General features: G+C 37.4%; 1 protein-coding gene across 1 annotated transcript in view; it reads left to right on the top strand.

The window, feature by feature from the left end:
- The first annotated feature begins 1,564 nt into the window (after nt 1-1,564).
- LOC106779424 (UV radiation resistance associated protein) overlaps nt 1,565-17,075 on the top strand; it is a 29,052-nt gene continuing 13,541 nt past the window's right edge. The window contains exons 1-3 of the mRNA XM_014667523.2: nt 1,565-1,899; nt 3,320-3,526; nt 12,181-12,361. Coding sequence (XP_014523009.1) covers nt 1,720-1,899; nt 3,320-3,526; nt 12,181-12,361 — 568 coding nt within the window. The 5' untranslated portion in view covers nt 1,565-1,719. The remainder of the gene's footprint in view (nt 1,900-3,319; nt 3,527-12,180; nt 12,362-17,075) is intronic.

Here is a 17,075-nt window from a genome sequence, read left to right as displayed (position 1 = left end):
AATTAAACTTACTATGCAAATAATAAATATAAATAAAAGAGTAAGGTTGAGAGAAATTTGCACAAATGATTTTAATACTGGTTTGAATCTTACCAATCCCACGTCTAGTCGCTTATCTCAAATCAAGATAAACAGTTTACTAAGCACAAAACAATTAGAAACTACATTCACAAAGAAACAATTTGTAAAAGTTTAGAAACCACCTCTCTTGATTCTACAAGAGATGAACCTGCACCTCCTTTGAATCTTCACAAAGGATGAAACACCTCCTCCGAATACTTCACGAAGGATGATCCTTTTCCAAACACCTCCTCAAACGCACCAAGGATGAACCAGCTATTCCTTTGTCACCATAACACTTCACCAGCTCCACAGGCAAGAGTTTCTCAAGCCGAACAAGAACACATAATTCATAATGATTTTTGAGTTCTAAAGCACAAGGGAAGAGTTGTTGTGGATGGATAAGGAGAGCCTATTTATAGACTCAAGAAAATACTCTTCCATTCTTCGTAACTGGCCATTTAACACTTTTAATTGATTAATACAAGTGTTAATCAATTAAAATGAGTACAACAACTAGTTTTTAAAAACCAGAAAACTCCAACGGCTGGTTTTAATCGATTATTCTTAGGATTAATCGATTAACTAATCGATTAAAATAGGTATTAATCGATTATTTCCGTGCCATTTGAGTTTTCAGCACCTGTAACATTTTAATCGATTAAAATCGTGCGTTTTTTATTCTGAACAGTACATACAAAGTATGAAGGTACATGAATCAAAACCTACTACAAATATAAGTCCTAAACATCAAACTACAATTATTACAAAAACTTTTTATAACAAAAACAAGTCTTCAAAGGATCTTCATGAATCTTGATATATCTTGACTTGAATTGAACATCATCAAAACTTCATCTTCATCATTTTGCTAACAAAAATGGTTCTGATTATAGAAATGCTGATGGGTTGAACGGAGTGGAGAGTACTGACACTTGGATCGAACAGAATGGATGATGGTGGCCTTCTACTAAATAAAAAAAGTGGGGTAGTAGAGTGAAGCGATGCTCAAACTAAGCGAAAACAAGGATAAAGAGAGGAGCGGTGGTGAACAGAACCGGAACGATTTAAGATTCTTATTTTCAAAATAAGAACACTACTTCCATTGTTTTTTTTATTCTTTTTAATTTATTAAATTTTATGTCATAATTTAGTTATTTTCACGTAATAAAATATTCTTTTCAATATATTCAATGTCATCACCAATTAATGGTGAGAACTTAACCCACATGACAAAATTAACTCAATTTTATAAATATTATAATCTAATTGGGACAATTGTAAATATGAAAACTCACTTCAATATTATGGTATAAATTTGAAGACATACGATAGTTTAAACCTATGTTTTATCATAATTCTATTAGTACTTGGATTTCCTCCCTTTTATTACCGTAAATATCTAAATACGCCGTGGAAGGAAAAAAAAGTAAAATCTATAAAATAAAGGCAAAGCACGTTTTCCACGTGTCCACTATTTCGCGGCTTAATCCCAGAGAAAACAAAATCCAACGTACAAGGCAAATCTTCTTTCTCTCTCCCAATAAAACCTGTCAATTTTCCAAAAAAAACCAGGAGTAGAAGAATAACAAGAGGTATCGATGACGGACTTCATTTGGTGATAAACGAACTTGAGGACGATGGTGAGTTCGATTAGTCATGGAGTCAAACCAGATTCTGTCACTGCGGACCATCCCAACTGATCCCGAACATGTGAAGGTCATTCAGTGGGAGGACTTCCAGCACGATCTTGCGAGGTTGGCAAGTCTCTCTTCCACACTAGACGAATCCAAGGAGAAGAAGCGCAACCTTCACGACAAGCTCGAGTCTCTCATCCAGGTAGGGTTTTAGACTTTTAGGTTTAGGTATTAGTATAGCTTTAGGTTTTAGTATAGGTTTAGCATTGCTAATTTCTGAAACGGGATATAATGGTTTATCATGCTGTTATCATAAGCTTCTTGAATGTTGGGACTCGTGTTTTTTCTGTTGGCATCTTTACTGCAATAGATGAAAATTGTAAGGAAATGGTGTTGGAATTTAGTGATTGGAGGCTAAGCGTGTTTGTTGTACTGCCGAATCTGAGCTCGAGGGGGGACTGGTGTCGTGTTTTGAGTTTGATTTGGAATTATTTTGAGTTTGATTTGGAAATTACTGACAAAATGAGGGAAAGAGATGAAAACGTGGTGTTAAATGAACTTGCATTTACTGTAAAAATGAATTAAAAGCGAACTGTATGACTTTTTGTTTTTCACTTGTGGCCCAATTGCAGAATGGGGTTCACCGTTTGAGTGGATCCTTCGGTTTATTATTGCTATTTTATTATGACATTTCGGTTATGGATTGTGGATTTTAAGTTGGTGATCAACTGGCCTTATAATCTCTCATCGCTCATTTTGAGCTTAAGTGGATGAAGGAACGCCTCTGTAACAGCAAGGGTATTTATTATGTTTGGATCAGTTGATCTCTTATTTCTCTGTTTTTGGTTACAAAAATTGTAAAGGGGTGGAGGGGCTTTCGAGTACACCTCATTGTTTTATTCTTTGGGTGAGGTTGAAGCTAAGCCTTACAAATATGTTGCTTTAATCCTTTGTAACTAAATCAACCTTTTTTGGCTTCATTTCTCCGTGAATAACTAGTTTTGGTTGTTTGAACAGGTGTTAAATATAGGTATTAAGTACTTGTATTGGAAAACTACTATACCTATGAGCTGTATCCTCTTTGTACCTAGGACTCTAATTCTTGCTTTTGATCTTTCTCATCCTGATACTCATTGTATTAGAATTCTATCAATATAAATACATGAAGATAAGAGAGGTGATTTTTTCCCTTTTATTTTACCTTACTCTTCCTATTAACTTCGGTGTTTGGCTTAAAATTATGGCTTATAATGATTGGTATATTCATTGAGAAAATGCACAACACACTCATATATGTATTATTTAATTTATATCCATAAACTTTGTAATAGTAGACATCCTAATCTGTTATCATGCTGTGGTTGTTTTGGGGTTGGTTGCTCCACTATTATATTGTATTGATGAGTTTGCTGTTTAGATTTCATTTTTAGTGCACCAGTTCCATCTTGTTAGTTTGATAAGTGATTTAGTTTTTGTTCACATTCGGGGATGCTTTTTCCCACTAACTCTTGGTTTCAGTTGACAATTGTCTAAGTTCCCAATATATATGTGTATGATTATTTTTTTATAAATGTCCCTAATTAATGATTCTTCCTATTGATGAGCAATAATTTGGTGAACAGGTCAATGTTGAATCAGTAGGTCAGTTGAATGAACTTGAGGAGATGCGTCAGAAATTGGAATCAAAGAAAGTGGTTATGGAAAACATGTCTATACGTTATAGGCTGGCTAAGGAGGATGCTAACAAGCAGGAGGAGCAGCTTAGTGGTGCAGTGCAATCACTTCTGGTTGCAGGGGGTGCTCTTTCTGTATGCAGCAGAAACCTCCAAGTGAGTTTGTCTTACTTTTTTTAGGAAATAATTAAAATTAATAAGTTCAGTAGTCTGTATGAACTTTTCTTTATCTTTTTTTTCTTATTAGCGATGTTAAACAGTCTTTCTGAAAAAGCAAGGTACACATGGATTGAACATTTCCTTTTCTGTATAGATGTGGTTGACGTTTTGAGTGAGATGTAGAAAAGTATGCAAGGGTCTTCTATTCTATATAACAGTAATAATTCTATTTGAACACGTCTATGTATCATATATGCATACAATTTTGGTGCACTGATAATTCAATGATTTTGTATCAGTAACACTTCCAAGCCCTTAAATTTTGAAAATCTAATATAGCTTAGATATGAACACAAAAGTATGTGTAAGATTTACTAGCATTGTCTCCTAATGAATAAACAGTGGAAGTTGTCCTCTTTATGAATGATACTCAAGAAAGGATAAATTTGATACTATTCCTATGCGTAGGCTATAGGCATTAATTAATGAAAGAAACAAAACAGTAATGACAAGTTGACAACTGTTAAACTATAGAAAACAGAGTCATTGAACAGAAATGATGTGTTTTTGAAACAACACAATTTATTTATATTAGGAAAACATAATCAATACAATGAATAGAAAGAGATTTGATATCCTCTAATAATAAGAATACTATGCAAGTATAAAAACTGTTGAAATGTAATGTTCTTTCTTATTTTCTATGTAGGGGAACCCAACTATTAGGTTAGGGTTTTAGGGTTTCCTGACCTTTTGTATTCTGCACTACTGTACTCTATAAATACAGTAGTGAATTATAACAGTCACTTAATGAAAAACACTCACTTACATCTAAAATATTTTAACTTGGTATCAAGAGTTAGACCATCTGTCTTCACTGTCGCTGTCAATCATTGGTGTCATCATTTCCGCTGTTGGTCAGCGCTGTCCGTTGTTGTCTCCGCCATCTGCTGTTGTTGAATTATACTTGGCCATTTTGTTGGTAGCAGAATTCATTGACAATAATAGAAAACGTGAAAATAGGAGACAATATTATAATAAAAACTTGAACTTTCCTAAATGAAGCTAAAGGTTTTTCTGTAGGCAGAAGATGGGGTCCATGTATATGGTTTGGTTTCTCACATATAAAAGACTCTCACGACTTGGATCTGCTTACATTTTCAATTGTACAAAGGTCCTACTTCTTTATGGATTCTTGCACTCAAACTTCATGACACAGCAATAGACATGGGGCTCTTTCTGCATCAATTTTCACTATCGCTGCTGCCTGGGTCAGTGAAGGGTAACCTCCTCTTATCTTGCCATCACTGCCTAGATCGTTGGGATGAAATTTTTAGGTTGTCTAAGGATGGGTGACTAAAACTATTGTTGATGGCTGAAGCTATTGTTGGAGAAAAAACTGATTATGTTTCTTGGAGAAACCAAAGATAGGCAGCGGTGTGTGAGAAAGAAGAAAGAAGAAAGAAGCTTGGTGATGATTTCATATTTGTTCACCATTATTCAGTAAAGTGTGTAAAACACGGGCTAGTGGGCTGGCCCACTCTGCCCTGCTTTGGGCCTACTTGGGTTGTGGGTTATCTAGGTTGGGCTTCATGAGTCAGCGGGCTTAGAATGTCAGCCTGCCCCATGTTTTTCCTAGCAGGCTTGTTGGTTGGCCTACATGGCTTGCCCCGCTTTGCCCCGCTTTGCCACCTCTACTCTCATACATTGTGAATATGAAATCCCAAGAGAGGGTACAACACTCTATAATTCATTCTAATTTCTTTGTATTATCTTCAACTAGTGAATTAACAAATGAAATAAAAGGATTAAAAGTCTTAGGAATGGATGAAGAATGGTACACCACCTATAGAAGAATTCCATGCTTGTCAAGATAGGCTCCAAGTGTTTAACCACCATGTGATAAGAGTTCATTTTATATATTTTAAGGACAAGGTGTAATTGTTTAAATATTGCTTAAGAATGTCTAATGAAGATTCCCACTAGACATTAAGATAGCCAAGTTATCTAGATGTTAAGTTTCATTTCAAAAGACTCTAGAAGGAAGAAGAGAAGATTTATTTTTTTAGAATAATCATTAAATCTATGTATAATCATTAAGTCTAAGTAGGGAGTAGTGTGTTGGAAACATCTACCAGCTGTACCAAGTGTTGTAGCTAGCTCTGTACCTTGGTGTCTAGTGCAGAGCTTAGATCTTCTATGCTCTCTTGTATTAGATTTTTTATTATAAATAGAAGATCATAAGAGGGGTCCTTTAAGCCGTCTAAAATATAGTTTCTCTTTGTTTTAATCTTAAGTTGGTATTAGAGCGGGTAGATCCTGCTTTGTTGGTTTGTCTGTCATCTTATTTGGCATTATTTGGCACTATTCATCATTATCTGTCATGGCAGTCAAAATTGCGGTCCAGAACGTAATATCGTACAACTCTATCTACTTCCTCTCCGATCTCGCTTCACATAAAACTCACGATCTTCACAAATCATAGTGGATCGCAACTCGTGTAGGAGTGGTGATTCTCGTGATGCAGTCCCTCCTAGTGGCAAGGGCAAAAATCATAGAACATGTGATAGTGCTTCTCTCGGAGGCGATGCTTCTCTCGGTGGCAATGCTTCTCTCGATGGCAGTGCCTCTCTTGGCGGTGATTCTATCAACGTTGACTCGTAGTGGCGACTCTTGTGGCGTCAACTTACCTGTCAGTGGTGGCCTCGTCACTGGCCTTCATAGCGAAACTCTTGTATGGGGTGGTGGGAAATAACTCTAAGGTTTTTCTTAATGGATTGAAATTGTTTTTCTAACCAAAAAGGTTTAGTCCATAGGTGTCTCAACAGATTTACAGTTCATTAATCCTGTTTCCTCCTAGATGTCTAACGCATACTTCCTCTGAGATATGACAATACCAGTATTGGATTGTGCTACTTCAATACCCAAAAAGTACCGTAGTTTGTCAAGATCTTTGGTTTGAAAATGGTGACAAAGGTGCTGTTTCATCTGAGAGATGCTAAGATAGTCGCTTCCTTTGAGAATAATGTCATCGACATACACTATCAAGTAGATACATCCAGCACTTGAGTGGCGATAGAACACTAAATGATCCGCTTCACTGTGAGACATACCAAATTGTTGAACAACATAGTTGAATTTACCAAGCCCGAGGAGACTGTTTTAGGCCATATAAGGATCTGTGAAGACGACATACCAATCCAGATGACTCCCCCTGAGCAACAAAGCCGGGCGGTTGCTCCATATAAATTTCTTCATGCAAATCACCATTAAGGAAAGCATTTTTTTACATCAAGTTGGTAAAGAGGCCATTGTCGAAGAGCGACCATGGAAATGAATAGGTGAACACAGGTCATTTTTGCCACTGGAGAAAAAGTATCACCATAATCCAAACCAAAAATCTGTGTGTAGCCTTTGGCAACCGATCAAGCCTTCAAACAATCAATTGTACCATCAGGGCCAACTTTGTTAGCATACCCCCACCTGCAACCAACAATAGACTTTCCAGATGGTAATTGGACAAGCTCCCAAGTTCCACTTTTTTGTAAAGCACTTAATTCATCCAGCTTGGCTTGACGCCAGCCAGGATGAGTTAAGGCATCACCTACAGACTTGGGAATTGACATAGAAGAAATGGATGAGAGACATGTGTAAAAAGATGGAGATAATCTGTGGTAACTAAGAACAATATAATGGGGGCAAGGGCTACGAGTAGAGCGTATACCTTTACGGAGGGCAATGGGCAGGTCAGACTCATTTGCTGGAGCCAGAGGAGACACAGGAGGTGGCATTGGAAGTGAGTCATGAGGGAGACGATTACAGCGACTATAAACGTGAAGGGGTGGAGTTAAAGGACGATCCTGTGGGGAATGAGAGTCTAAAGAAGGAAATGACGATTGAGGAAAGGGGAAAAACACTTATAGCCCTTTTGTGACCGTGGAAATCCTAAGACACATTTGTGAGACCTAGGAGATAACTTATCAAGACCAAGACTAAAATCATTAACAAAACATGTAGACCCAAAAACTCTAAGAGGTAATGGATGTAAAGGGTCTTGAGGAAATAAGACAGAATGAGGGATTTTGTTATCTAGGACAGAAGACGACATGCGGTTTATGAGATAACATGCAGTGAGAACTGCATCACCCCAAAAACGCGAGGGTACTTGACCATGGATTAAAAGTGTATGAGTTGTTTCAATAAGGTGTCTATTCTCGTGCTCAACCACCCCATTTTGTTGAGGGGTATAAGCACATGAGGTCTGGTGAAGAATGCCATGAGAAGCCATAAAATGTTTAAACGGTTGAGAAAGATATTCACGACCATTATTACTGCGTAAAGTTTGAATAGAAACTCCAAACTGTGTTTTTATTTCATTGAAAAATGATTAGAAAATAGAAAACAACTTAGAACGATTCTTCATTAAAAACAACCAAGTACATATGGAATAGTCATCAATAAAGGTAACAAAATACTGAAATCCTAAAGTGGACTTAACACAACTAAATCCCCAAATATCAGAATGAACTAATGAAAAAGGGGACGATGCTCGTTGTGAAACACTACTAGGAAAGTAACTATGAGTATGTTTTCCTAACTGACAAGACTCACAAGACAAACTTGATAACTTTGACAAACTTGGAACAAGTTGTTGCAGTTTGGCAAGACTGGGATGACCTAACTGAGTATGAAGAAGGGATGGTGACTCCATGATTACGCCAACATGTGGAGAAGGGCGGAGATGATATAGGCCATGAGACACACATCCTGTGCCAATCATGTGTTTCGAACTCCTGTCCTGCAAACAAACAGAATCTTTGGTAAATGAAATAACACAATTAAGGGAACGAGTTAGATGACTTATGGACAATAAGTTGAAGGGAGACCCAGGGACATAAAGTACATGATCAATGGATATGGACAGAAAAATATGAACAGTACCAATACCATGAGATGAGACTCTAGACCCATCAGCCATTGTTACTGAGGGTAAATTATTCGAACATGACAAGGAAGAAAACAAGGACTTGTTACTAGTTATATGATCGGTGGCGCCTGAGTCAAGGACCCAAGATCCGAGGGAGTGAGTCAGACCAACAAAACTGTACCTGTGCGTGCAACAAATGCAGATGTAGTGGAACTAGAGTGTTGACGATCCTCATACCATTTAAGAAATTCGTTGAAGACTGCAGGGTTGTCTACAATATTTGATGAAGTATGATGGTCTACAAACAGTGATCGGGGAGGTGGATCAAAATTAGCCATTGCTATAGGTNGAGGAGGACGTCCATGAAGCGCATAACATCTATCCATTTTGTGGCCTAGCTTGCCACAATGGTAACATTTTAGTCGTTCTTTACCTGGCTAGCGAGACTGACTTCGATCATCACGTTGGGTAGTCATAACTGAGGAATCATCAGTATAAGGAGATGTCGCAATGACTGGTTTGCTCGGAAAACGCAAAAGAGCAGAACAAGTAGAAGTAAAGTTGCATATGACAGGAGAACCCAAAATTTGATCACGGACATGGGAGGAATCATCAGAGAGTCCGTATAATGCCAACAACATGAATAACTTCGATTGTTGTTCCAGTTCTTCAGCAGGAGTGGAAGCAGGAGGTAATAGCTCATTAAAATCATGGAGGGCATGAACTTTACCCAAATATTCTGCCATGGGACCAGGACTGTGCCGACCAATAACAGTGAATAGGTCTTGACAAACATCATAAAGACGCTGGGTGTCATTTGTGTATAATAGCTTCGCTTGTGCCCATACTTCTGAACATGTTTCATATGATTAAAACATTTGTTTCAATGAGGAGTGAATGGTGGACTTTATGATGATGCATAACTGGGCATCAATTTTCATCCAGCTGGAAGTGTCATTTGTGGTAGCACTAGTCACATTTTTAGTAAGATGATCTACATACCCCTGACTCTTCAAACAAAGTTTGATGTCGGACGCCCATGTTACATAATTCATGCCATCTAACTTGTCAATGGACAAGTGTACATTCACATAATTGGTGTATATTGAGGAATAAAAAGATGAGGCAACAACAGAGGTGTTTGTAGACGAGGAAGACGCCATGGAGAGGGAGAACCCTAAAAATCCAAAGTGCTTCGATTAACGCAACGACCACAGATCCAGAAAGAGGGCGAGGAGGCAATCACGACGGTCCTAGTCGGCGGCGGAACTCTCTGGCGATGCGCTGGCACGTGCGGCGGGAAGCGGCAGATCTGGCGACTGTTGTGGAGGCGCGTGGGCGGTCTGTTCGCCGCGATCTTTGCACCACAGTGGTCGGTCGATCGAGACTAGAACTCCGACTACGGTGGCGACGGCGGCGGTTGCGGCGGTGATGTGTATCGGAGATCGTGGAACAGGCTGGAACGAAACCTAAGCGCTAGATACCATATGAAATAGTGGAGAAGATTAGGAGAAATCTCCCTTGTGTATTTAGCATACACATAGGGTAGTTTATTTATAACGTAAGATATGGGTTAAACCCTAAATACAGAATGGGCTTAGCCTAATTAACATAAACACACAACTTAACATCTAACAAAGTCCAATTACTTGAAACTGGTACTGCACCTAAAGAATTATAAAAAAAAGGTGCCTTTCTAGAAACAACCGTTGTTGCATTCGAAAAAATGTGACTACTAATACTGATAAAATAAAAGAGTGACTCCCGCCCTTCTATAATCGAGAAAAACTGACACGTGACTCTGTCTCTTCTCATAAGTGAAACCCCTTCTCTCCCTTCATTAAAATTTGTTATATCGCCTCTCTTCCATTTCCAAATTACACAAATTTTCACTTTTTTTTCAGCTATTTAAGGATGATTTACTATTTTATTTTATATAATATGAAGTTTAGTTATAAATTTTGAGTGCCATATAATGATTGGAATCCTACCTCAATCCACGAGGCCATGAAGTTTACTATTTATTGCTGCCATTGATGCCACAGAAATTCCTACCTCAATCCATTGTTGCCATTGTTGCCATAAAAATTCCTACCTCAATCTAGGAGGCCATAAAACTTGAACATTGGAATCAAGTTATGAAAGAAGAGATGAATGCATTAGAGAGAAATTCAACTTGGTTGTTGATAAGCCAAGAGACAAGAAGGCAGTAGGGTGTAGATGAGCATTCATAGTGAAACATAAGGCAGATGAGACAATAGAAAGATATAAAGCTAGATTGGTGGCAAAAGGATATACCCAAACATATGGGGTTGACTATGAGGAGACATTTGCCTCAGTGACAAAGGTGAATACAGTTCGAGTTATTCTCGCTTTGGCTGCTCATTTATAATATGAGATGAGTATGTTGTTAGGGTTTAGATTTCACCTAATCACTCGTGCATTTAAGAATTCATCTTCTTAATTAAATGTTAATGTCCCTTTCTAAATTAGTTAGAACCCGATGTCTCAGCGAAAGAAGTCCATCCTTAATCATTAGACCACAATGTCTTGCATCCCTAATAATTAATTTTGCATTACGAACAGAAGCTTAAGACAACCAAACGTTCTATTCTTATGTCTAGGCAATAGTTCCCTTGAGTGAAATTCTCCAGATCATGATTCGTAAGATATTTTCCAATATTTAGACAAATCAAATATCAAGTCATGAATAGCTAAATACGAATAGAAGAAAATCATTAAAATTAAACGAAAGAAGCATATAATTATTCAGAACAAATTCAAATACACGAGAGTTTAGATGTTACATCTTTCCCAACAACAAATGTGTTTAGTTCTCCATTGTAATAATTCAGTAATAAAATCATCATGTATAACCTTAACTCTTATTCACACAAATAAACTAAAATCAAGAGATTAAGCAAGTTTGGTTCATTTAGTACCAAAATTGAATCACAAATAACGGTAAAATCAACCATTATCAAGAGGCATTTCATCAAAGATAATCTTGATAGAGGTTTTGTGATTAGAACTCATGTTCCTACAGAACTTCAAATAGCAGATACTTTTACAAAAGGGCTTCCTACGGGTAGATTTCAAGATCTTGTAGGCAAGTTGGGAATGATTGATATTCATTTACCAACTTGAGTGAGAGTGTTGTAATTAGAGAAGATATCTTTAGAATCTTCCTAATTAGAGAAAATAGATGTATAATCTTCTATTTTATTTTGTTTCCCTAGTTTTCTTATTTCTCTTTTTTGGTGAATTAGATTATTACAAATAAAGGATATGAAATGTATTATTTATGATTCAGAATAATAAAATCAGTCCTATTTTCTACTGTTTTTGAACTCTTACTTGAGTGACTCCTCCTACATTTTTTTATATCTTCTTGGGCCTTTACTTGTTTTTAATTAAGAACTCTAAGCTCTTCTTCTAAGGTGGCAAGATATTATTCTCTTCGAGCTCTTTCTTTTTCTTTGAAAATAGATTCTTGATTTTTCCAAATTTTTAGTGATTTTAATTCCTTGGCCAAATGTTTTAGACTTGGTTGGGCCTCTTCAAATTTTAATTCCTTGCTCCATGTAACAAATGACATTGATGAAATTGTATATTTGAATTTAAATAACAACACTATTTCTTGTTTTGACGCAAAGGAATTAATTAGTGTTTGTATTTTACAGGTGTTATGATATAAAACTAATGATGCTTTTTTTATTTATAGGAATCAAGTAGATTTTTGTATGATGAAAATGGTTATGTTCATATGAGAAAACTGCAAAAGATGTTGAGGAGGAGGCAACAACATATGATATCTCAAATTTCAATGCTGTATCCTATGAAGATCTTGGTTGGCCCAACACAAGAGCAAGAGCTTGAGGCATATCCTTCAAGTAGCGTGGCAGGTAAGAGTTCTCAATAGTCTTTTTTCATGTGTATAGTCCCCCTAAGGTGAAAAAATGGCTAAGGTCATAAGAAAAAGAAATTTTCAATTTAAATAACTATTGAAATTCAAGGTGCTAGTGTTGATGTAGTTGGCTCTAGAAAGGGGGGATTGAATAGAGTCTAGACTCTTTTTGCACTAAATAATTGAAATACTTTAATAGCAAACAAATCAAGCATAAAAGACATTTTATAGCGGTTCACCTAAACTCATGGATTATATCTAGTTCTCCCTTAAGCATCATGCTTAAAAGGTTCCACTAATGAAGTAAAATTGATTAGAAAACAAGTACACAAACCTCTCAAGGTTATAAGTATAAACCTCTCTAGGAAATGAGTTTCAACCTCTAGGTAATACGAGTATTAACCTCTCCAAGTGAGTACAATCTTTCCAGATAACCTTCTTGATCTCACCTTGAGATCAAGAATTCTCAATAGAATAAAGGGAATTACTCTCAAAGGAAAAGAGTACGGATAAAACTCACAAGGCTAAACTTCATAATGTGAATAATATTACAATCGATTATCACTCTCCCTTTTTCACAATCAAGACTATGATGATTGATGTTGTACATTTAGTCTTTTTGTATTACTTTCATTATGTAATTTCCTTTGACAATAATCTCTCTTGTTCTTTTGTTATATGTTTTTCGTATCTTTGTTGATCGTCCTGTCATCCATGTTGTAGCTATTAAAAAGATGATTGTTAGAGTTTTGTTGATCCTGAGAGATTTGATTCTCCATCAACATCTTCATAAGGAAGGTTTCGATAATCTTTTTAAGTTGATCTTCAGATCTTCACTTGAAGTTTTTTTACCATCAAATATATTCTTTGAAGCTTTGATCCTTTTCTTCCTTCTTCGAATTAGAGAGAACATGATTTAGAAACCTTTGATTTTATTCTCTCCAATGTTCAAAAATTCTCTGCCAAAGGCAACTTAAGAAATTTATAATGTAATATCTCATAAGCAATAATATCAAATATTGTCTTCAATCATGACCAATGTTGTTAAAATTGCAATTAAGAACACGAACTCACATGATCCTATGAGCTTGGCCCTCGAAGCGAGATGAGGCAGAGGTCAGATCAGAAGTTGGCTGAATCTAAACAATCTTCCGAGGTAGCTCGTTGGATCGTTGGCCATGTCGATCTTCCTAGTGCATTTTGTCCATCTTGTGAGGGTTTGGCATCCATGTTTTATTAAGAAAGTGTGACCCCGTCTTTTAGGTATATGAGTTTAGAAGCCTAACTATCTCACTCGCCCACTCGTAATCAAGCACACTATCAAGAAAGAGCAAATGAATCGTATGGTAGTCACAACAATGAATATCGAATACAATGATGAATTCAGGAGCCTAACCCCCCCTTACAAGGTTCAAGACCTCACTATACAAAGTATACAGTTAACAAACTAACTAAAGTACAAAAGGGTTCTCCTTTTATATACACTCTTCCCGCCTTCTCCTAAATGATAAAGCAGTTAGGGGTTCTCACTTACTTCCCTAGTTTCTTCCTTCTTTCATAGACTTTCCAATTCCTAACATTACCCTCTTCCTGAAAATCAACCTTGTCCCCTATGAAATAGTGAAAAAGATGAGGGGAAATCTCCCTTGTGTTAAATACACACATAGGGTTCTCTATTTATAATAGAAGAAATATGGGCTAAGCCCAAAATACAAATAAGAAATAATAACAAACTAACTAGAAGATAAAAGATAAATATAAACTAAATATAATATCTCTAACACTCCCCCTCAAGCTGGAGCATACAAGTCATATGTTCCAAGCTTGTTACAGAGATAGTCAATTCTAGGTCCTCGCAAAGACTTAGTGAATATGCCAACTGGTTGCTTGAGTTAACGAACTCAGTCTTGATATCTCCAGATATGATTTTTTCTCTAATAAAATGACAATCAACTTCAATGTGCTTAGTTCTCTCATGGAAGACAGAGTTAGCGCTAATATGAAGAGCAACTTGATTATCACATATAAGTGTCATGTGAGTGATATCTCCAAATTTCAATTCACTAAGTAATTGTTTAAGCCATACAAGCTCACAAGTAGCTGATGCCACAACTCTATATTCTGCTTCTGCGCTGGACCTAGCCACAACACTTTGCTTCTTACTTTTCCAAGATATCAGGTTGCCACTAATAGAGACACAATATCCAGAAGTAGACCTCCTATCAGAAGGGGAACCAGCCCAATCAACATCTGAATAACAAACGATTTTTGTATTGTTGTTAGGACCATATAGCAAACCTTTTCCAGGTGATCCTTTAATATACTTTAGTATGCGAACAACTGCATCCCAATGGTCTTTACATGGGAAGTTAAGGAATTGACTCACCACACTAACTGCGAAGGAAATGTCAGGACGCGTAATAGTAAGATAGTTCAATTTTCCAACTAATCTTCTGTAACGTTCAGGATCTGAGAAAGGCTCCCCCTGATTTGGTAGGAGCTTGATGTTAGGATNNNTANGTGTNTCAANAGACTTACAGTTCATTAACCCTGTTTCCTCCAAGATGTCTAACGCATACTTCCTCTGAGATATGACAATACCATCATTGGATTGTGCTACTTCAATACCCAAAAAGTACCGGAGTTTGCCAAGATCTCTGGTTTGAAAATGGTGACAAAGGTGTTGTTTCATTCAGAGATGTGCCAAGGTAGTCTCTTCCTGTGAGAACAATGTCATCGACATACACTATTATGTAGATACATCCAGCACTTGAGTGACGATAGAACACTGAATGATCCGCTTCACTGCGAGACATACCAAAGTGTTGAACAACACAGCTGAATTTACCAAACCAGGCCCGAGGAGACTGTTTTAGGCCATATAGGGATTTGCGAAGACGACATACCAATCCAGATGACTCCCCGTGAGCAACAAAGTCGGGCGGTTGCTCCATATAAATTTCTTCGTACAAATCACCATTAAGGAAAGCATTTTTGACATCAAGTTGGTAAAGAGGCCATTGTCGAAGAGTGGACATGACAATGAATAGACGAACAGAGGTCATTTTTGCCACTGGGGAAAAAGTATCACCATAATCCAAACCAAAAATCTGTATGTAGCCTTTGGCAACCAGTCGAGCCTTCAAACGATCAATTGTACCATCAGGGCCAACTTTGATAGCATACACCCACCTGCAACCAACAACAGACTTTCCAGATGGTAATTGGACAAGCTCCCAAGTTCCACTTTTCTGTAAAGCACTTAATTCATCTAGCATGGCTTGACGCCAGCCAGGATGAGTTAAGGCATCACCCACAGATTTGGGAATTGACACAGAAGAAATGGATGAGAGACATGTGTAAAAAGACGGAGATAATCTGTGGTAACTAAGAACAGTATAATGGGGGGAAGGGTTACGAGTGGAGCGTATACCTTTACGGAGTGCAATGGGTAGGTCAGACTCATCTGCTGGAGCCGGAGGAGACACAGGAGGTGGCACTGGAAGTGAGTCATGAGACGACACAGGATTTTTCAGCGATTATAAACCTGAAGGGGTGGAGTTGAAGGATGATCCTGTGGGGAATGAGAGTCTAAAGAAGGAGAAGGATCACAGAAAAAAGAAATATCAACAGTAGCAGGTGGAGGTACAGACCGAGAAGATAAATGTGAAAAGTAAAACGAAGATTCATCAAAATTGACATCAGCCGAGATGAAATGACGATTGAGGGAAGGGGAAAAACACATATAGCCCTTTTGTGACCGCGGAAATCCTAAGAAGACACATTTGTGAGATCGAGAAGATAACTTATCAAGACCAGGACTAAAATCATGAACAAAACATGTAGACCCAAAAACTCTAAGAGGTAATGGATGTAAAGGATCTTGAGGAAATAAGATAAAATGAGGGATTTTGTTATTTAGGACAGAACACGGCATGCGGTTTATGAGATAACATGCAGTGAGAACTGCATCACCCTAAAAATGCGAGGGTACTTGACCATGGATTAGAAGTGTACGAGTTGTTTCAATAAGGTGTCTATTCTTGCGCTCAACCACCCCATTTTGTTGAGGGGTATAGGCACATGAGGTTTGGTGAAGAATGCCATGAGAAGCCATAAAAGTTTTAAATGGTTGAGAAAGGTATTCACGGCCATTATCACTGCGTAAAGTGCGAATAGTAACCCCAAACTGAGTTTTTATTTCATGGAAAAAAGTTTGGAAAATAGAAAATAACTCAGAACGATTCTTCATTAGAAACAACCAAGTACACCTAGAATAGTCATCAATAAAGGTAACAAAATACTGAAACCCTAAAGTTGACTTAACACGACTAGGTCCCCAAATATCAGAATGAACCAATGAAAAGGGGGATGATGATCGTTGTGAAACACTACAAGGAAAGGAACTACGAGTATGTTTACCTAACTGACAAGACTCAGACGACAAACTTGATAATTTTAACAAACTAGGAACAAGTTGCTGCAGTTTGGTAAGACTGGGATGACCTAATTGAGCATGAAGAAGGGATGGTGACTTCGTGATTATGCCAACATGTGGAGAGGAGCCGAGATGATATAGGCCATGAGACTCACATCCTGTGCCAATCATGTGTTTCGAATTCCGGTCCTGCAACCAAATAGAGTCTTTGGTAAATGTAATAACACAATTAAGGGAACGAGTTACACGACTTACGGACAATAAGTTAAAAGGA

Source organism: Vigna radiata, unplaced genomic scaffold (genome assembly GCF_000741045.1).
Source record: "Vigna radiata var. radiata cultivar VC1973A unplaced genomic scaffold, Vradiata_ver6 scaffold_284, whole genome shotgun sequence".
Taxonomy (NCBI): Eukaryota; Viridiplantae; Streptophyta; class Magnoliopsida; order Fabales; family Fabaceae; genus Vigna; species Vigna radiata.
This window is presented reverse-complemented; position numbering and strand designations above follow the sequence as displayed.